At 38.0% G+C, this 23,007-nt stretch overlaps 1 protein-coding gene across 1 annotated transcript in view; it reads left to right on the top strand.

Moving 5' to 3' along the window:
• The first annotated feature begins 6,280 nt into the window (after nucleotides 1–6,280).
• Nucleotides 6,281–23,007, top strand: part of p3h2 (prolyl 3-hydroxylase 2) — a 35,028-nt gene continuing 18,301 nt past the window's right edge. Inside the window, exons 1-2 of the mRNA XM_053512491.1 lie at nucleotides 6,281–6,857; nucleotides 22,644–22,790. Of these exons, the coding sequence (XP_053368466.1) occupies nucleotides 6,414–6,857; nucleotides 22,644–22,790 (591 nt within the window). The 5' untranslated portion in view covers nucleotides 6,281–6,413. The remainder of the gene's footprint in view (nucleotides 6,858–22,643; nucleotides 22,791–23,007) is intronic.

The raw sequence follows: 23,007 nt of genomic DNA, 5'->3' as shown, positions 1-23,007 counted from the left end.
AACCATCGAAACCTGAAGATCCAATAGACATTATTTAAACCCTTTTTGTCAGTAGTTTATCAATCAATTCGGAAGCCAAGACACTAAAAAGTGTGTGTCAGTACAGCAGTGGTGAAGAGTCAGAACACACCTTCTGCTCAGTCAACCTGTAAACTTCACTTTAATTCAGGTGACTTTTCTTCCCCCCATCAGCCTTGGGCACATCTTCAGGAAAAACCGGTAGAGGTGCTCACTAGGGTGTGTCGACGAAGTTCAGAAAGGCTGGGTAGAAAAAAAAAATTATACTAAAGAAACTACAAGTTACAGTGCAATCTTTCACAAAACATTTACTGTACATCCACTGATGCTTTTGTGACCTGATTTTTTTCAGACTTTTTTCAATTCATTTTGTTTTGTTTTTTGTTTTTTTTACCTTTGCTTTTTTTTGGGAAAGCAGCTACTTTATGCACAATAACAATGCAAAATTTTCACTTTTCCTTTTTTTCTACTGAAAGATTATGTCTGCATTCACACCTTAACCTCTAGATCATAATGTGGTGTATTAATCTTTTTCTCTCATCAAGCAAACTTACTTTCACACTTAGGTCAATCGACATTTGTTTAAACATACACAGCTCTCTCATATGAAGCAGTTTAAGGCAGGCCGTTGTGCCCCAGGCTCTTTTCCCTTAACTAGGAATGACACCCAACAGGTTTGAGAGTGACAAGCACAAATCTCACATGTACAGGCCGAAAGGTAACCCTTGCCTAATAGTCAAGCAGCTGCTAAGCAGCTACTACGAGTGTTAAATTGAACACATAGTTGTATGACCTGAGGACAAGGCCTATGATTTAACCTTTAAATTGGAATTCCTTTAAATTCCTTCTTTATGTGTTTAAATGATTTTTTTTTTTTTTTTTTTGCAAGAAGTTAATGCATGTGCAATACTGTATATACTTTTTAAAATCTGTCAATTAATCATCAGTCAAATCATCAATTTGGGTCTCATGCTGGTTGCATTGAACCTCCTGGGTTATTAATTGGTAGAACCACCTATACCTGGCAAAATATTTTACATTTATGTTTAAAATTGTATAATTTTTTTGCTTGAATTAAAAAAAAAATTTTTTTCACAGGTTAAAGTCTGGACTTAAACTGTGCCATCCTAAAGCATTTAGATTTTGAACCTGAATTCAGGTTTTAAACCACTCCAATGTAGCTTTGACAGCATGATTGCGCTGTCAGATAGCGATCATTTGATGTCTCTTGAAGTCTCCAGAAATCCATAGTTGTCTTATAAGATTGGCCACATTTTGGTGTCATCCATCTTTCCTTCAACCCTGATACTATAATGCTACCACCACCATGCTTCAATGAACATTGTTGGGTTTTTAGCAAATTTAGGCCAAAAAATATACATTTAACTCTGAGTACAGCTGTCCAGTCCAGCCTCATGGAGTCCTGAGCTGTGAACAGCTTCTTCGCCCTTAGCTGTGCACCACTTCATCTTCATCTAATACACAAAGGGATCTGTCTGCCCATTCATTTGTGCATCCCTTTATAATGTTCATTAGTGTATTATGTCAAGAATAATTTTAACTGTTGAATGTTCGATTGAAAGGGAATAATTATTGCAATTAGCAAATTAACTAGTTAGATGTTGACAGCAAGTTTAAATGTCTAAAATAGAATTTTCTTCAGTACCTTTTTTCCCCATTTAAGGTATATTGTAAAAGTATTTGAGGTATACAATTTACAGTAAAACAAGAACTAAAATCAATTAAACAGAAAATTAGGTACTGAGGTTCACACCTGGTCTTAACCGTGAATAAAATGTGATCAGATCAGAAATTGACAACTAAAACGTACTGTATGTCAGACAAGCCCAACACACCTGGCAGTTTGAATGCATCTCCAGTGACGAATGGAGATTGGAATTCATGCATCATTTTCACTGGAGGAAAGGTGTCACACACATTATCATTATTAAGTCAGACAACACCCATTCTTACAGTAGTGTTCTCCATGTGTGAGCATGCATCCAGGTTGCATGTAAATGTTAGATATGAACAAGGCATGAATGGTTGCCTTTTGCTTTTCTGCTTGCTATTGTGAACACAGTATTGCTCGTTAGCAATTAGCAAAGAGCTCTTTACACAGGGACAGGATCATCAAAGACTTATTTATTTAGCAGTGATGTGCAAACAATTTTTTTTTTATCTTAATGATAACAGTCAACCCTGCAAATGACAGAAGAGGATCTGAAGCTCTGAAGACTTAACTATTTAAAAATCATTTAATGATTTTAAATGTTCACTTGAATATAAAAGAAAACAGCTGATATAAAAATAAAAACTTTGAGATAATTCAATTAGGGAAACAGCATGCTCTGCGAGCCTAAAGTGACCTTACAGCATTCTATTCCAATGTAGACTGTATGTTCAGAGTTACTTCCTGTTTTACTTAATGCTCCACCTTTTCTCTGTCATTACCTACTGATGTCATGGGTGTTCGTTGTGTAACTCTGTGTATAGTGTATATAGCCCTTGTCCCTCCTTTTGTAACCTTGCATTGACTTTGGCTGTAGATTGTCTCATAATGATAAGTAGCATATCCATTTAAAACTTTTCCTAGTTGTTTCCTAATATTTCCTAAAATTTAGTTTTGCCCTGTTCTCATTAGTGTCACATGTTGTTGTTGTTCTATTATTATTATTATTATTACCATGAATTATTAATTCCTTTAAAATGCTTCCAAATCTTATAATATATATATTATATATAAATACAGCGTTATATATATATATATATATATATATATATATATATATATATATATATATATATATATATATATATATAATGCTGTATTTGAGCATTAATTAAACTTTACCACAAGAGGGCGACAAACACTCTTTAATAAAAACCTTTTCAGACTTTTTCATGCTAGCTGCATGTTACACTTTATAGCCTTTAATGTACATAGGTAAAGATTTAATAAGCGAAACAGTAGCTTTTTGCAGTAATACCTGCAAATTATTAATTATTAAATAGACAGATGTGGGACGAGAAGGCCTGGCTCGCGATCTACGCTCCAGTTCATCCCAAAGGTACTCAGTGGGGTTGAGGTCAGGGCTTAACATTACACTGATCCTGTTCTGTGTTTTTGGCACAATTTTTTTTTTTTTTTTTTAAAGGTTATCAAGTTATTTAGGCACTGAGAAAATTTTGTCAATTTTTTTCCCGAATCCCTGGCTCCCAATCCATGTGATGACATGATGGGGAACGTGGGAATGCATGAAGAGATAGCTTATCTGTTTACAGACTGAGCTGATAACACATATTTCACAATACAGATTTGTAACAATCAGATTTAATTATGAAATTTCCTTTTTGATAAAAAACAGCCTTAACCTTGTATGTGAATAAGAAAATGACCTCAGTGGATCATATAAATGAGGTTTATAATATAAAGGACATTCCAACAGGAAAAATGAGAGAGCATTTATAGATCTTGGTTTGCTAAAAGCTAAAAGAAATTGCACGGTTATGAAAAGAAAAAAACACACAAAAAAAGAGGAACTGTCGTAAAGTGAACAAGTCAAAAGTCATCAAGCCTTCCAATAGAAAAAAGCATACTATATACACGAAAAGGAAAAGAAGACGTGCTTGAGAATATTTGGAGACCTTTTATCAATAATGTAAAAGATTTGGATTTAAGAAATGAGTTTTCCTCATCTTTACACTTTTGCTCTCAGGCCCCACAAGGACAATCTAAAGATCTGCATAAAGATGGCTGTGGATGTTCAAGTTCTAAGAACAGTTTGCTCTATTACTGAACAATTCATATCTTCATTTTGACATGACATTTGGAACTACATTGGATTCAGTAATTTACAATGCTCGAAGCTTCTGTTACTCACTTTCACTCACTCATCGTCTATACCACCTTATCCCGTCTTCACGGTCACAGGGGGGCATGGAGTCTATCCCAGGAGACTTATGGCATGAGGCAGGGTACACCCTGGAAAGGGTGCCAATCCATCGCAGGACACACACACAATGGGCAATTTGGGAATGCCAATTAGCTTAACCTGCATATCTTTGGACTGTGGGAGGAAACCCATTAAGCACGGGGAGAACATGCAAACTCCATGCACACAGAGACGGAAATCGAGCCTGGCCGGGAATCAAACCTGGACCCTGGAGGTGCAAGGCGACAGTGCTAACCACTACACCACCCTTCTGTCAAAACAATAGGAAAAATTACGGATAATAGGCCAATCGTAGAAATTTACCAGAATGAGGATGGCTCCTCTTTTGTGTCTGGTTCCTCTAAGGATTTCTTCCTTATCTGGTCCTGGTCTCGGCTGGTACAGACAGCTGTTCTCTGAGGACTTGTGACTGCAGTCATTCAAAACAGTTTTTTGTACCTGACCAAACTGGACTCCATATTACCTTACACACATCTCCTGTTATACTGAACTCCTAACACGTTCTCGGCTCGCTTATCAGGGACAATCGGACATTCTGATTTAAACATACAGTAGTTGCTCATACATTTTAAACTTATTTCCCTAATTTTCTTTTGATTCTGTAAAGCTGCTATGCAAAAATGACAGTTGTTAAAAGTGCTAGATAAATAAAAATTAATTTAATTGAATCCTGCTCAGATAGTTTTCTTCTTACCACAAATGCCTTAAAAATGTATATCCACACTTTCTGAAAAAAAGGTACACAACGGTACAAATTATGTTCAAAGAGTTTATTAATATAATTCGACATTAAAAAGTGCGCTTAAATGATTAAACTAGAAAATGGCAAAATAAAAAAAAAATTGTGGTTTTATTATTTTGTTATTATTTATTTTTATATTCTGTTCCTAAGTTGAAATATAAATGTTTTACCCACCCATCCTAAATATAGTGAGTTAAACTAGTGTATCTTATTTAGCGTTGCATGCAATAATGTTAACCATTTTCACATTGTTTATTCTATCTATCTATCTATCTATCTATCTATCTATCTATCTATCTATCTATCTATCTATCTATCTACCTTCCTACCTACCTACCTATCTATCAGCTGTAATGTGAATTACAGCTGATATGAAATGCGTAAGCATTTCACTACATTTCGTACTGTGTATGACTGTGTATGTGACAAATAAAATTTGAATTTAAATAAAATTTGAATTTGAATTTGAATAGAGACAGCTGTGAATTGCCCAAGTTGCTGCAGCTGTTAAAGACTTATCTGTCAGAATAAAAAGCGGGAAGTAGATTGAGGTCAAAACACACAACCAAGGCTTTATCCTTTAAAATTGTATTTTATATACTGTACCATTTTAGTGTGATTGCATTTTGTGAAAGGTTTTTTTAACTAATAGAAGTGTTTTAAATTAGTTATTTATTGCAAACATAAAAAAATATATTTTTTACAAAATATTTTACTGTAATCTAAGGCAGTGTTCCAACTTGTGTTCATGGTATATTTCCCTATATATATTCATTAATAACAAATTGATTGAATTTAATAAGAATAATAACATTTTTTTTATATGGTTCCCAAAGTATCACATTATAAACACCATTAAGGTACAAAAGGACTTGTCACTGAGGTGGTACCATGGAGGACAAGATTTGTACAATAAATTACAATAATTTACCAGCAAGTTTATAAAATGAAAATGTCCTTAATGGTACAAACAGAATTGGTACGAATTAGTTTCTCTATATTAAGGTACAATTCTGTGCCCTTAAAAGGCACTGTACTGGTTTGTACATTCATTACCTTTATTGTGCTTTTGTTTTGTCTGTACATTGGTCAGAACTCTTCATACATTGGAAGACCTGGGGACTTCTGGGGGGAACTTCATCAATATTATATAGATATATATTAGATGTAATAATATTATCAGGTATCAAATTGTTATTAATTGTAATAAATCTATAAAATCTCATCATGTGAAAGTCTGATGTTTATTTTACACCATTAGTTTCTGAGTTTGTACTTCTACACTTCGATGTGTTCCAGAGTGAAACAAATGTTCACGATCAAAGCGTTGGTGCGTATTTGAAAAAAATAAATCAAAGCGTTGCTTTCTAAGATCTAACAGTACAGCGGAGTACACTCAGTACAGGACCACTAATCTCTATACTGAGTATATACTATGCAGTAGTGTAGTAGAAAGCAGGAGTAATGTCGTGGGGGAGGAGTTCATTTCATCCAGCAGTCTATGGGACGTGACCTAAATGCCTACGGCTATGGGACCATCAAGATGACCATCAGAGCGCTCGAGGCGGCGGTGTGTGTGTGTGTGTGTGTGTGGGTTGTGCCTGAGCGCGTACTGTGTTCTCCTCCAGTGTTTAACTCCTGTTAGGTGATTTATAAGACTGAGAAAGTTCCCTGGAAAGCTCTTCTGAGCGCGAGAGATGATCGTCCACTTCGTCCACACGTGCGGGGTTTTAACCCTCATGCTCCTGCAGTCACGCGCGCTGATATCAGGAGCCACACTCGAACCGTACGACCTGCTCTACAGCAGCGGAGAGGATGCGTTACAGCGCGGCGATTACACGAGCGTGGTGCGCTACATGGAGCACGCGCTGCAGAGTTTCACACAAGTGCGCCGGAACAAAATCCGATGTGGACTCCAGTGCCGGGATCAACACACGTTCGACGCGACCCCGACTCCGACCGCGACCCCGACTGTGACTGACCTCCAGGTGTTTGATGCGATTTTGCACAGAGCCTCATGTCTCAACAAATGCCTGGAAAAAGCGCTCGGACCCGTTTCTGTGCATAAAGTGAGTGCTGATGTTGACCAGGACTTCCACAGGAGAATCCCATACAACTACCTGCAGCTCGCATACATCAAGGTAAAGAAAAAAAAACGAGCCAAAAAAGTGTTGTTGGGACAGTTGAGTGGGGTAGAGGGCTTTGTTTTTGTTGGGGGTCCCAAGTACTAAAAAAGTGTCTCACCTAGATGAAAAACTTTATTTTTGGACCATTATATATATAAGACCATTTTTTTCATAACACTTAATTCTTCTTATCTCCTGATCCATGCTTCGTTTCTTGTAAATACGTACACATTTATATGTCCTTTTTATGTCCTTAGTGTCCATAACTTTTTAATATTCAAACGTTTCAATGATCTTAACTGTCATTCAGATGAAACGCGGCCGATTTAGATTTCACATGAAAAGACATAAACCTGAAAAAGTGTATTATTCTAAAAATGCAAAATTTGTTAAGATATTTCAACATGAATTTGACATGGTTTTGCTGTTTAAGCTTTGACTTTTCAGCACTTATTTTAGTATCAGTACTCATAAAGAAATACGAATCATTTGCATTTTTAAATATTATTGTTTGAAGTGAGACAGTATAACGCTGAAAAATGGCCCTTTCTGGGTCACATATAAAATCATCTCTCCAAAACGGCTGTTAGCAACCTTAGGAAAGCAAGATTGGTCACTTCCATGTTGCAAAAATTTTAGAAGTACTTTCTTTGGCACACACATTTTCTGTATTATATGTATAACCTAGGTGCTTGCCACTGTTGCTTTGCACCTTCGTGGTCCAGGTTTGATTCCCACCTGTGTATGCATGGGGTTTGAATGTTCTCCTTTGAATCCTTCTCGCTTGGTGGGTTTCCTTCGGGAACTCCGATTTTCTCCTGAAGACCTGCATATTAGGCTAATTGGTTTTCCCAGATTGTGGGAATAGTGGGTATATGTGCGTGTGTGCCCTGTAATGGATTGGCACCCTGTCCAGGGTGTACCCTGGCTCGTGCCCTAAGTCCTATCCTGGGATAGTCTCCAGGCTCCCCGCGACCCTGAATACAGGATAGAGTGGTATAGACGATGAGTGAGTGAGAATGATTTATAACCTAAAAAAAATTAATAAAATCAGCACCAATACTGTTTTGGCCGATTGTCTCTGATAATTAGCCCAGGTGTGTCAGATCTGCGAAAACTCTCATACAGGACACTACAAATTATACAAAATTGTTAGGTAGTTAAGTAGTTGCTAGTTGAGTTATTAAATAGACTGCTTGGGCCCAAAAACCTCGTCATTTCAGAAAGGTCAAATTATTGTGCTGTATCAAGCAAAGAAAGCAACTAAGGATATTTTAAATAACTTGAACTCTGTTAATATCCCTTCAATACATTATTAAAACTGGTTAGAATACTGCTGAACTAACAGCTCTGTAGAAGAAATGTCATGAATTGAGATTACTTAAACTATTCCAGAGCGATGGGCGTGTCAGGGTAAGAAGGGAAGTACATGAAGCGATGCATAGTGTCCACTGTACAAGCCTCTGGAGACAGTGTTATGACCTGGGGTTGATCAGATGCTCAGGTCCAGACTCCGCAACGTTATGTGGCAATAAAATGAAGTCAGCTGATGACCCGAATGTACTGAATGACCAGGTTATCACATCTATGGAGTTTTTCTTTCCGGATGGTACGGGTATATTCCAGGAACATTGTGGAAGAGTGGTCCTGGGAGCATGAGGAATCATTTTCACACACACTTGTAATCAAAGCTGTAATAAAAGAAACCTTAGAGGGTGCAACTTTGTTTTGGCCAGGTGATATAGAATCAGTCACATTCTCTATATTGCAGTGTATAATACAGTGCTGTGGGTAACATTATATTTATGAGTTTGAGGATACAGATAAAGGAATAATATATATATGTATATAAAATATTTTTTTTGGAACCATGCATAGGCCCTCAATACAAAGATTCGTTCATGCATAAATTACTAAATACACACAAAGTGTAAATATCAGGCTTCCACAAACATGTTATGATTAAATTTTTACAGCACAGATTCGAATATGTTAGAATTAAACTAAATCTTATTGATTTGTGACCATGCACATTGCACATGTGGTGGTGTGATTGCACATTGAGTTTAATCACTTTTATTATATAAATTCTAATTAGAGCTATTTCAGTCATTGACTTAGTAATCAATGCACCTACCCAAGTTCTCCGATTATACATCACTAATAATCACACCACCCCTTCTCAAACACTCACAACACACACAGTGCAGCAGATGAAGGCTGCATTGACCTTTGTGGCAGGCTCAGATCAGACACATTCTTGGTTCTACGTCAGAGGATGTGCAAAAACACCACAAGTGTATTTTAGGAATGATATTTCTGGGAAATGTATAACACTCCTCCACTCGGCTAATATCATGGTCTCAAACAAGCCTCCCAAACATCTGCAGCTTGTCTCTGCCATAAAGGCCCTTCTAGAAAGGAGGTAGCTGGCTACAGATCCTCCCTTGATGAAGTTTGTGTGTATGTCCTGTTCATGTCAGGTTTATTCAACCAAATATTTTGTTTCCCTCTTGTAGTCTGTTTGCTTTCCTAAACGGAAAGACTCCACCTTGTGCTCAGTTATGAATAGGTGATATTTATATCCGTGACTGCTGTGGTCATTGAATGGTTGCTTTTGGCACGTGCACTAAACTGCAGATGGATCAAAGCACCTGAAGGACTTTTCACCTGGCCGGGAACAAAAATGCAGTTTCATACATCATATAGAGTCCTTTCACATGGGAGCCAGCAGAAGTAGGCAGTCGATACAGCGCTTGAGTGGCCACTTCTCAAACGGTTGTGATCATAAGCTTTTCGATCTTGATCATGTTAAACCTGTTGAAATCCACAGAATCTATTAGACTCCAGTGAGGTACCTGCAGATGCTTGCATCATTACATGCTTGGAAAAAAACGGCTTTCCTCAAATTTGCCCCAGGAAATCACACCACAGTTTCCACAGTGCAATGAATCATTCCGTCTGTCTCGCTGAACAAGCCATGATGTCATACTCTAATCCCACCATAATTTTGTCTGACAGTGGATGACTGCGCGGACATGTGTTTTATGTTACAGCCCATCCTAATGTTCAAACGAGTGGAAATCCCAACACACAGAATAAAGCTAGACAGAATTTCAATCAAAAAGTATAACATGTTCTCCTATTTGTACACAGTGGATGAGTTTTCTTTTGGATGTACAGTGTGTACAGTGAGGTTTTTTTTCCAAATTGTATGAGTGTTTATTTAAAGAACCTTAAAAGGGACCTTTTTTAAAACGATTTAAGGAAAATGTTTTTGTTTAGGTAATACGGAGAAAACAGGAAGTGACATAAATGTGATCTGACTGGCAGCAAGTCTGCTCACTATATTCTTCACGAGTGATGAAGGTTATGAATCAGATCAGGGCAGTAATGGAATCAAGGGACATCACAATAACAGAAGAAGCAAAAATGATCAATCAATCAATCAATCAATCAATATCCCTTCTTCAGCTACTGATATTGATCCAATGCAAGAGCCCAGAGCAGGGTCCAGGAAAAAGGCAGGTTATAAATCTAAAACATGACTTAAGACAGACAATCTGGTAAAGTGACTGAGAACTGAGCCTTATTTAACTAGAGAAGAAACAGAGTTGGTGGCACGGTGGTGTAGCGGTTAGCACTGTCACCTTGCACCTCCAGGGTCCGGGTTCGATTCCCTGCTCTGTGTGCATGTTCTTCCTGTGTTTGATGGGTTTCCTCCCACAGTCCAAAGACATGTAGATTAGGCTAATTGGCATTCCCAAATTGCCTGTAGTATGAGAATGTGTGTGTGCCCTGCGATGGATTGGCACCCTGTTCAGGGATAGGCTCCAGGTCCCTGCGACCCTGAATACCTGATAAAGCGGTATAGAAGAAAAGTGAGAGGAACAGAGTTAATTATACACAGGTGTGGGTAATTGGGAACGCTGGAGCAGAGGGAGAGACCAGTGGGTGTGGGTGCTCGGGAATGAACCAAAATGGCAGGTGGAACAGGAAGTGGAACCACAACAGGAACCACATCAAGCCGAAAAAAAAAAATGAAAAAATTCCTGAAATTGGCTTGAACTGTCTAACTTATTATTAGTGCTGAACCACCAACTTAATGTTCTGTTTGACTGTCTGAATCATGACTGACTCATAAAATCACTTAAACGCTTGATGAACTTGCATTGTAAAAATGGATGGTAAAAAAAAAATCTCAGCTATTTTTAAATAAAAAAAGGGTCTTGTTGGCATGGTGATCCGCATTTCCTGAGTGTACTGTTATAGGGGAAACAATGCAGTTTTTAACCAGTCAAAACTTTTTTTAAAACATACTTCACTTGATCAAACACAAAGTACTGTAAGTCCTCCTCTCTGGTGCTAGAAGTCTATTGTAGAAGAAGCTTGTCTCTTTTGTCCCTGAGTTTAAGATCATTTATTACGGACTGCCATTTCATGCAGCTGCAAAGCAGAGACTCAGTGCTGTAAGAATGTTAACAGACAGTACATATGGAACTTGTCAAATGCACTAATGTAAACTTCTGTGAGCACCTGTTTTAAATGATCATGATCCTGTGCAATTCTAAAAAACAACAACATTTAATTAAATCGTAATGTAAAATGCCTACTGTAAAATTTACAAAATAACGCTGAAAAAAAAAAATCTATTGCTATTGGGATGAATCATGACAATATGTATAACTCTCTTAATCTCCATTGTATTTATCTGCATCACGTACAGTAACTAGGAATAGATAAATGATTTAGCAGACTTTTTCCACTAAACTGCGCTGACTCAGGACAAACTTCTGCCCACCACCTTGTGATTTTTCTGGAGTTATCAGAGAAAGAGCTTTCCAGCTGACGGCACTCACTGCCTTTTCCTGTTTACTCCCCCAGCTGAAACCGGCTGCTGCTCCCCCAGGGTTCTTATTTATCAAAGCCTACAGTATGTATATATGGTTTTCTGCATTAACCAAGTACCGTATATACACTCACATGTCTGTGTATGGAATGTAATTTATTTCTCAGCAGTTCTTGTGTGTAAGAATGTACAGAGACTTACAAACACTTCTAACCAGACATATGCAAGAAACCTTTGTGACTAACCAGTGTTAATACATTTATGATGAACAAGAGTTGCTTTCATTCCATTGGGGCTAAAAACTCCCTGTATAACCCTCTGCTACAATAATGCACTTATCCCAGTGTTTCACTAGTGTTTGGATACCATCAATGTGGAAAATCCCAGAATCCTGGCTTCTTATCCAAACACTGGCCTCCCAGGAACTCCTTTAATGGCACAAACATGTGGAAATGTCAGGACTGTATGGGGGATGTGGCAATAACTCCCAGCCGAGTTACTGTAATGTGCAAGTGGTGTTGGTATAATTATGTGTACAGTTCAGACAGACAGATCCGAAAGTTAGCGACTTTCAAGGACGACAGGTATTACAAAGTTTTCCTGTCCTACAGTGTAGTTTTTTTTTTTTTGGTTTTTTTGTCACAACGTTCTTCCAGTGTTTCCTCAGGGCAATAATTCAACATTTAGATACACTGTATAATAGAACATTTATAGTTGAACAGTTAATAGCACTTGTTCCCAAGGAAATATACATTTCAAAGGCAGAACATCAAGGCTTTAGTTTTTTTTGTTGCCTCTCTTCCTGTTTTCAGTAGCCCTCCCAAGATGTCATTCAACTCAAAGTTTTTTTAGGTCACATATTTAAAAGATTTGTTTTAAATTTATTAAAGCATTACGAGGATATGTCCCCTCTTTCTGCTTAGTAACCCACAAAATTCATTTGCATATTATGGATAGAACATCCAGTACGTCAGTAATCCCAAAAACAAGTGTAGTTGGAGTTGGTATCACTCTATAGAGATTGTACCGTAGTTCTCTTGGCATGGCTTTCCAACAACTTGTCATGAGTCTGAATTTGTATGACATTATGTTGTGAAGTGATTTTTGCAAATGTCCAGACTTGTTCTATTCATGGCACTAGAGCGCTTGAGTGTCATACAAAAAAATGCTTTGTTGGTAGCTGAGCCTGTTTAAATCTCTTTATTACTGTGCGAAATTACATAGAAAACATCGAAGTGCCACAGACGTTACATTTACATTTACAGTCATAGCATTTGGCAGATGGCTTTATCCAAAACAACTTTTTCAATCTCATCTAAGCAGTTGATGGTTAATGGCTTTGCTCAAGGGCCCATCAGTGGCAACAACAGAATTCAAAAGAATAACCAACAGTAACTATAAAAACTAACAGTGAGTGTGTGTTTAAGTGTTGCTATGGATGGAGACGGGTTGAACTAATAGGGAAAGCATGATTGTTATTTAAGCTAACTTACTGTGCAGTACCAGTCAGAACTTTTGACTTTTTTTTCTACATTCTGGAACAATGCTGGATTTATTTTTCAAAACTATGGAATAAAAACTGGAAAAGTTCATTAAGAACTTAGATACCAGCCTCAGAAATCACCAATTAACAAACAGCACCTCAGATTAGAGCCATTATAAAGCTTTACAGATCTTAAGTAGCAGATACATCTCAATATCATTATGGTATAGTTTGGACGCCTTCAGCGTTGTTTTACAGTGTAGAAAGTAATCAAAATCAGGAAACACCATTTGAACACCTAAGTTCAAAATTAAATGTCAGACAAGTAGCAAACTACTTGGTCTTTAAAAAAACAACAACAACAAAAGAACCATTCATGCTACGCGACAAAAGGGACCTGAAATTCCTGAGGTTGTGCATGATCACTTTTAAGCACACACTTTGACCTGCTTTATAGCCAGGTTATTATACTGAGCTATTATAAAGAGTGCTTTTGCTTTTCAGTTTTACTTTCCATGGAACAATAACCTGTATTTACTCAGTACAGTATGTGAAGCAGAACATTCAAACAATTCAAAGCTTCATAAAGACTCCACATACCTGTCAAGAGCAACTCATTCTGTGTGTTATACAGTGATAAATCACTCCAGCTTTTTTGCTGCTGGCATTTTTCTTTTTTTTTTTTTTATGTCTGCATTGTCATTATTTTTTCCAAATCACTTAAGAGGAAAATTAGATGGTTGTGTTGGGTTCATGGTGATGTCAGATGGAAGTGTCTATAGAATAACTCACAGGGGAACCCATCCAATAACAAACCAGCATTCTGGACCACAAGACAGTTTTCTTAGCCGCTTAATACTCTTCTGCTAAGGCAGATTTAAATATCTTGCAATTCTGGAATTATATGTTCTGTAGAATGCAAGTAGGATGTCCTTAATCTACTTAATAACACTTTCACAGAAGCATGTTACCTTCTGGTAGTTGCCGTTTACAATTCTTAAAATTCTTGCCGGCACAAATCTTGAGTTTAAACAATTTTAAAAGGCGCAGTTTTCTTATAAAAATTTATTTTATTACCTTTTATTGATCTTAGACTTTCTTAGAGAATATGAGTTCTTCTTCTAACTTTGTCACCTTCGCTCCTTTCTATTTTTATGCAAATCCCAGGAGCGTAAATTAGGTTTTGTGTTTCCATCCAGAAACTGGTCTGTCTTGTACTATATATTTTTAACTGCAAAATAAATAGTGGTTTTACAGGCTACAGGACATTTTCTTTCCGGAAACAGAGGACATGATGCTGGCTCTTGAGAGTTAGTAAATTAATTAGTTAATTCAACTCCAATCGGCATACAAGAACTGCATGTTTAGCAGGTTTTAGTGATTTCTTGATAGTTATCCTCTGTAAGAAGTGTCCATTCAGATTCAGGGTGCATTCTACGCAACCTTCGCACACAGTGGTTGCGGTGAGATGTTGGGAGTGTCACTGTGTCTCAGTATTAGTTGTGAAATCAGGGCTAAAATCATGTGGTTTGTCCTATGCTTAAAGCATTTGGGTTTTTTCACATTTCCCAAACAAATGTCTGGGTATTTCAGTCTTTTATTGTTTACACAGGCTTGACTGTCTTAATATTCTGTGAAAATGTTTTCATGTGTTTAGTATAATACTGTGACCCCATTTTCTAGGTTTATAACAAAGTATAACTCTCAGCAAACTGGCTGGCTTGAACCCAACATGGATCCAGACCAATATTTCCAAGCCCTTTGAAAATAGATGTAGAGCATTTATGGAGTTTTTATTTGTAGCTATTCTGACCTCGGTATATGAGCCAAACAATCAGTTTCTCCTGAATCTGGACCCTAAGTAAAACACCACCCTAAAACACATTAAGCACAACATACTGTATGTCCAAGAGTTTGGGGACACCTGGCCAATGCACCAATGTGTGGGCGGTTCCCCTCCTAAAGCGTGGGGAACACAAGATTGCCTCGTATAACCGTTGTAAAAGTTAAAATGCTGTAACATCAAGATTTTCCCGTGCCCAAGGCGAGCTCAATGAAGACATGGAGTGTTAAGGCTAACTCGAATGTCCGGAGCTGCCTTGGGATCAGTTGGAATGTGACCTCACCCCAGGCCTCCTCACCTGACACCAGCACACATCCATGTTCTAATATTAAAACAGCTGGGGTGTTTTAGTGATTCTTGTGCTTATATGTTGGTTCATGCTGCATTTTTGTTATTCAGTCAAAAAGTTACTGGTTGGCTGTCAAGCTTCTTAGTGATTTTAGGAATAAGTCAGGTCTCGCTATCCCCTTTGGAACGTTAGATTAAGAGCTTTTCTCATGCATCATACTTAATTGAAGATCAATTGGTCATGCTACAGAATGCTGTGCAGCTCTGCAACACAAAAAACTTGTAAAGCTAAATAGTAGCTAATTAGTGAACTTTGAGATATTTAGTAATAGCACAGTGATTTTTTTTTTTTAGTGCTTAGCATTGTCGACTTTCACCTCCAGGGTCTGAGTTCGATTCCCACCTTGGGTCTGTGTGCATGGAGTTTGCCCAATGTTCTCCAAGTGCTTGGTGGGTTCCCTGGTTTCCTCCCACAGGCCAAAGACATTTAGATTAGGCCAGTTGGTGTTCCTAAATTGCCTGTAGTGTGTGAATGCGCATGCGAATCTTGACTGGAGATCCTACCACGGACCAAAGCAACGTTGGTCATCACTCTCTTCAGGTACTTTAAATGCATTATGGGTAATGTAGGATACTACTAACCAAGGTGAAAATGGACCAACATGTAGATAAAGAATTTTTAAATATTATAATACTTAAATACATAAATTTTTAAATATAATACTGTATATAAATATTACATAACCTGTGGATGAGTTTCAGCACTTTGTTTATGTTTCCACGCAATTTTTGCTTTTGCAAATTACAAAATAATTGAAATGTATAATCACTTTTTTTTTTTATTCCCCAGAGGTACTGGCTTTAAGGAAAAGGTGGCATTATTTTCATATCCTTATCTGTTTTTGTTTTTCTGTGTGTGTGTGTGTGTGTGTGTGTGTGTGTGTGTGTGTGTGTGTGTGTGTGTGTGTTGTATGGAATTTACTCCTCCTGATCTCACTTCCATGGAATTCATGACTCATTACCTTCACTGGAATGTTATATAACATTTCACTGTTGTATAAACTAGACATTTTAGTCTAGAAATGTAAATAATTTTTTGCATAATATATCAAATGATTTTCACAAAAATATACAGTATTGTGCAAGTTGACACCACTTGAACCACCACTAATTTCTTCATGTTTTTCATTTAGACTTACTTGTATTATTTATCGTAGTCCTGACGATTAGTTCTCCAGGCTTCCTGAAGGCTCTCATTTTCAGTCCAGTCCCTGTACCTGCGCAGTTTCAGAGGAATCTGTCTGTTTCTTAAGCAGTGTTGGGGGACGTTACTTTTTAAAGTAACTAATTGAATTACAAAATTACTGTCTTTAAAAAGTAATCAGTTACATTATAGCGTTACTTTATGATTGAAGTAACTAGTTCGAGTATTTTTCCATTGCAGAAAATTAAAACTCCTTTGTGATTCCTCATGCATGTTGTTTTAGTCAAGACCTTTATAATTATTTTAACATCACTCAGCGAAGTTTGGCCCGTAATCTGTTAACTACTAATATACGGGTTATCATGATTCAATGCGAGTTTTGGCGCTGTGATTAGGTTTCCATCTTTCCGCGCGTCGGTCCTCACATAGTTAAACCCCATAGGGGTATAACAGCAGGAATGACAGAGGTGGGCAGGTTATTGGGGCGGGGCTTGTAGGACGACTTGCACACACGCACACACACACACACACACACACACACTAACGGATTGGGAATGACTGCTGTCTGGCTTACGAATTACATAAATTGTCTAAATAACGGATTACATTTTTGAAAAAATAACTAAATAACTGAGTACTGTAAATGGCGGACCTAACATAATTTCCATCCCTTAATTCAATTCAATATCAAATTAATTTATAGTAGACATAGATTTAAAATATTAAAAAGAATAGATTTATAAGTTGTTCGATTTGTCCATAATTAGCAAGCTGGAGGAAGCAGTGACAATTTAAAACTTCCTAAGATGACAAGAGGAAGAAACCTCACGAGGAACGAGAGTCAAATTGAAACCCATCCTCATTGGGGTAATACAGAAGAGTGAGACCATAAATAAATATACCTCATGTTATATGATCAAAACAGCAATCATATACAGTAGCAATCATATAACAAAGTCCACTTTGTTGAGATTTTTAACTGTTCCCCTAAAAGACATTGGTATAAACCATGTTCATGAGGGTTTCAGTTCTAAAATCATAAAAGTCTAAAAATCTTTATGGTTATTAATGGAACCATCCTCAGGTATCATTTGTATGTTTAAGCAGAGAACTCCAACTAGAAGTAAGGCATCAGGATGGATCAGGCCAGTCTGTCTGGAGGGCAGAAGCTGTCAGGACCACTGGTATCTCAAGGAGAGAAGGTGAGAGAGAGAGAAAGAAAGAGAGAGAGAGAGAGAGAGAGAGAATATATTCAGGAATACTCACATAATGGATAAAGTCAGTGTATAAGTGCAAGCCGGTACTCTGGCAGGACTATGACAGCCTAACTAAAAGGTATAAGCAGAAAGAAACACAGACATGAGGGCTCACTGGGAAGTAAGACAATCCATCACTTCGCCCTCAAGACCTGATGTGATGAATGAGAGTGGGGGAACGGCATCCAAACATACCAGTTCACCGTAAAACTCTATGCCCCTTAACCCGGTCTTCTCCAGGGACAATGCATCTGGTACGCTGACTCCAGCTTCCTAAGAAGCTGGGGTAAACAAAAAAAGAAAATTATATTATAATTAACAAATAAAGGCTTCTTACTCTTTGGTAAACAGGACTCCAGGGTTTATGATGAATAAGAACTGAGGACAGACACTCACAGGTGACTTTATTAGGTACAACATGCTAGTACTGCACTGAACACCCTTTTTGCCTTCAGAGCCTAGATTCTACATGGTCCTGGATACATTCCTTAGAGATGTCTTCATATTGACATGATAGCATCACGCAGTTGCTGCAGATTTGTTGGCTGCAAATCCATGATGCGAACCTCCTGTTCCACCACATCCAAAAGCCGCTCTGTTGGATTGAGATCTTATGACTGTGGAGATCATTTGAATACAGTGACCTTATCATCATGTTAATTCAGCTTTTTCCCGTTATCCTGTGGTCATAAAGGGATTCACATGGTCAGCAGCAATACTCAGGTTAAACCGTGGTCAACTGGGAGAAATTAAGTGTGCCCCCCAATACCATTACACCACCAGCCTGACCTGCTGATCCAGCGCAGGATGGATCTATGCTTACATGTTGTTTATACAAAATTCTAAACCTACCATCCCAATGTTGCATCAGCAATCGAGGCCAGGCAACGTTTTTCAAATCTTTTATTGTCCAATCTTCTATTGAGCCCATGTGAACCGCAGCCTCAGTTTTCTGCTCTTAGCTGATAGGAGTGATCTGGTGTGGTCTTCTGCTTCTGTATCAACAAGGCATTGTCACCCAGAGACCTGTTGCTCGCTTGATATTTCCTTTTTTTTTCAGGCCATTTGCTGTAAATCTTAGAGATGGTTGTGCATCACCTGTTTTGGAAATACTTGAAACGTGCAAAGTCACTTAGATCAACTTTCTTTCCATTCTGATGCCTGGTTTAAACTTCAGCAGATCGTGTTGACCATGTCTACATGCCTAAATGCATTGTGATAGGCTGATTAGATAGGTACATTAAAGAGCAGGTATACCTAAAGCAGTGCATTAAAGAACAAGTACAGTAGACCTAATGCAATGGCCAGTGGGTGTACAGCAGGGATAGGATTTAATATTTCAAACCAGAACTTGTGTTTTTGCGTCACTGCGCTGTGCAGGGGAACGCGGAGGACAACGAGAAGTTATTTCTAAAATTTCAAGCCGAACTTTTGACTTTTGGGTGGGGTGGTCTGTTTATTCAGATCATTTTTCCCTGGTGCCATTTCACACCAGAATTAACTAAAGTCAACATACTAAATTTAAACCGTGAACCAAAAGCCTAAATAGGGTTCAGTAGCTACCATTCAGTGGTGATCTCTAGCCAAGCAGTATACAGTAGGAGGCCTGTTTTCCAGTCCTGTTTCCACTCTGTGTTTTTTCCCCAGTCCTGTCTCCACTTGCTGACCCTAATAAAAGAGGTTGTGTGTGACGGTAACTTACATTCCTCCCACATTACTTTAGATCCGTGGATGACTGTGTCTCACAGCAGAAATAGAAGATCAAGTGTTTCAAAAGGGGGAGGTCCCACAGAAAAAGATGACATCATAGCCAGGCTCCCTAGACGTTGTGGGGGTTTCCTGAAGCACATGTGTGTTCCATGTTTCTGTGGGCAAGTTTCAGATGGTGGTGGACTCTCCGCTTCCTCTCTCATTATTAACTACAGCATGTAAAAATGTAATGTGTAATATAAGCTACTCAGCCATAGATGTGACCATGCTGTTTTTATGTAAGCTCTTCTGAGAAAGAATAACAGTGATTAGGGTATATGGTATATCTTTGTCGTACTTGATTCCAGCTAAGAGGGAAATCTTCTCAGAGCCTACCATAACACTGCTGAATGCATTCGAAGAAAAGGGCAGCTGCCCGTATCCTGCAATAATTCCCATACAAGCCGTGCTCCTTAAAATGGGACACAGCCCAGTCATGCCACCTGGGATCTCTGCTGGTTGTTATTTATAGCCTCGGGCTCTGCTGTTTATAATATAGAGCCTCTCTATAATTAGTCTAAATCTAATCATTTAAGGGCAGGATATTCTAAGATCTGTTCAAGTAGGCATATGGTGACACACTGGTATGGAGTGTGTCCCAGTTCCAATCTGAGGTTATAAAATCTAAAGATTAAAGACATTTATGTCTCTAAATCAGAAAGACAATACTAGCCATGCGCTCCTGTGGTTATCTTCAGCCCTGGGGTCTGTTTCTGTGACAGACAAATGTTGCCCAGGAATGCATGCAACTAGGGGTCACAGTTTAACATTTCACAGGAAGTCCATTCCGTTCCCTAGTGCAGGAAAAAAAAAAAAAAAAAAAACAAGCAGGGCTTAAGTTTGTCACAAAATGTAAGAGGCATGTGATCTTACTAGGCTGTAGATTATGATTCCACCAACAGATAATCCAGACATTTTGGAGATTGTGTTCTATTGTAGAATGCATTGCAGAATGTAGTGTATGCTTGTGCTTGTTGATGGTTTGCCAGTGTGGGCTTGCTTATTGCGTGTGATTGTTCCACAGCACAATCGCTGTCTATCTGTGGAATGTAGATGATTGGCTCGGACCCTTGTTAAGGCTTGAAATCTCTTCTGATAACAATGTGATTCTACACTCTTAAATCTTTAAATTTAACAATATTCTTTATCCATCCATCTGTTAAAGTGGTATTTATGGTATGCATCATTTGCAGTATGGATCTACTTCATCCAATCATGCAGCAGAACAATGTAGACTCATGTTCTCGTCTGGCAGGAGTGGAACCAGATGTGGGCTTTTGCTGTTGTAGGTCAGCCACCTCAGATTTCATCATGTTGCTGGGTTGCTTTTTTGCTCACTATGGATGTAATGAGTGGTTATTTAAGCGACGATGGCCTTCATATCAGCTCATCCTGTAGTCTAGCCATTGTTTTTGAAGATTGCTTATCTAGAAGACATTTCCACTTATGGGACAGCTGCTCACTGGATGTTTTGTGTGTGTGTGTGTGTGTGTGTGTGTGTAAAGTCTAGAGAGTGTTATCAGTGAAAATCCCATGAGATCAGCAGGATCTGAACCATGCAGATCAGACCATCTGGTAATTAAAAACATGATTCTTTATCAGAATCAGTGAAGATTTGTTTTCCTATTCTGATGAATAATGTGAACATTAACTAAACTTCTTGGCTTGTAGCTGCATGATTGCGTGCATTGTGCTGCTTCCAAATGATTAGCCGATTAGATCCTTCATAAATGAGCAGGTATACAGATGCTACTATTAAAATAAGAGTTGATACAGTCACCTTTGAAGTTTATTCTGAAGGCAAGATCACAGAATTTTGTAAAGAGAACCTTAAAAACAACAGCCAGGGAGAGGACCAACAACCTCTACAGGCCAGCAGTGGAAGTGTCACAATTTATTGTTTGAAGATTTGAAGATTGGAATTTAAAAAGAAATGTAGAGACAGGCTACAAAAGTAAATAAATACTAATAAAAAAAAAGTAAGTGCAAACTACAGTAGCAATTCAAAATAATGAGAAGAGATGAAATGTGTAAATTGTCGGTGTATGTACTGTATGTGTGCATAAAGTCACAGTAAAACCCAGCTCTCTCTTTGATTCCCTAGAAATGTAGTACTGAGGGGTTCCCAGAGGACAACATATGTATGGGCCACATTTTTGGCTAAAGTTGGGGTGGTGGTGGTGGTGGTTTGATTTAAAATATAGTCCAATGCCTTAACTACTGAGCTACCCTTACCCCAGACCTGGCAGAGCTGGGACTCAAACCAACACCCTTCCGATCAGTAATGCAGAGTCTTAACTCTGAGTAAACCTGTGTCTAAAGCTGCTTTGTGACAATAACAATTTTTTTTCCTTTAGCCTAATTAAATTAACACACCACCCCTTTTTGAAGTTAACATATAGATTTTACAAATACCAAATATTAGTGATCCTAATGTACATCAATGCTCTTAACATTTTGAAAGAACATGTTGAGGGTTAACAAAATAAAACTCTAGGCTTACACCAAGTGTTGGAAGTCAAGAAGATGGTCAGTCATTAAGGTTGTCATTAAGACGGGAGGATCAGTAAACATCCTCCCAGTTCGCCATGCACTTATTGGGATCTGTTCTTGCAGGGTCATCCCATGCAGTTTAGAAGTGTCACTCTTTAATTTTGCTCTGCGCTACAGAATATCTCAAAAACATAAAACAAAAAACACGACAGCTATGATTCCTGACTGTGGTTTAATCATTCATTCAGATTTTCTTTTTCTAATAAAGATTTAATGATAATAATTGCCTTAATAATAAGAGCCAGAGCTCTGCAGACCCTAAACAAGGCAAGGAGAGACACATACACACGCACACACACACACACACACACGCACACACACACACGCACACACGCTGTATAGTGAGCTTTTTAACTTGTCAGCACTTTTCAATCATGAAATTGAAGTTGATTATCCAGCATCTGTTTTAAACTAATGTAAATTTATAGTTTTCCAGACGTTTTTTTCCCAGAACATTATGGCTATAAAAATGCTGAGTGTTTTCCACAAAAGTTCTAAATCCGAGTCTATTCCAATAATAATGATTTGGTAATATTTATCCGTTTTTTCCTGCAATGTCTTTGTCTTTTTTTTCAGCTGAAGCAGCCAGACAAAGCAGCAGCAGCTGCCCACACATATTTCCAGGCAAATCCTGAGCACATAGAGGTCAATCCGGAGCAGTACAAAGCGATGCATGGAGTGGAAGACAAGGATTTCATTGACCGAGAAGCCCGTCCACATCAGGCAAGTGACCTTTGATCTTAGTATTTAATAAAAAATAAAAAAAACGTATTACTTTATTAATTTAGATGTTTTAATAGTGTCGAGAAGAAAACATGAACCTTAAGAGATTTAGGGACGCTTTGACACTGGGTGCACAATTACTAGGCAAGTGAGCATTTTGACCAAATCATCATTTTTATGTATATTTTCCTTACATAAATTAACCGGTATGGGCTGG

Source organism: Clarias gariepinus, chromosome 15 (genome assembly GCF_024256425.1).
Source record: "Clarias gariepinus isolate MV-2021 ecotype Netherlands chromosome 15, CGAR_prim_01v2, whole genome shotgun sequence".
Lineage (NCBI taxonomy): Eukaryota > Metazoa > Chordata > Actinopteri > Siluriformes > Clariidae > Clarias > Clarias gariepinus.
This window is presented reverse-complemented; position numbering and strand designations above follow the sequence as displayed.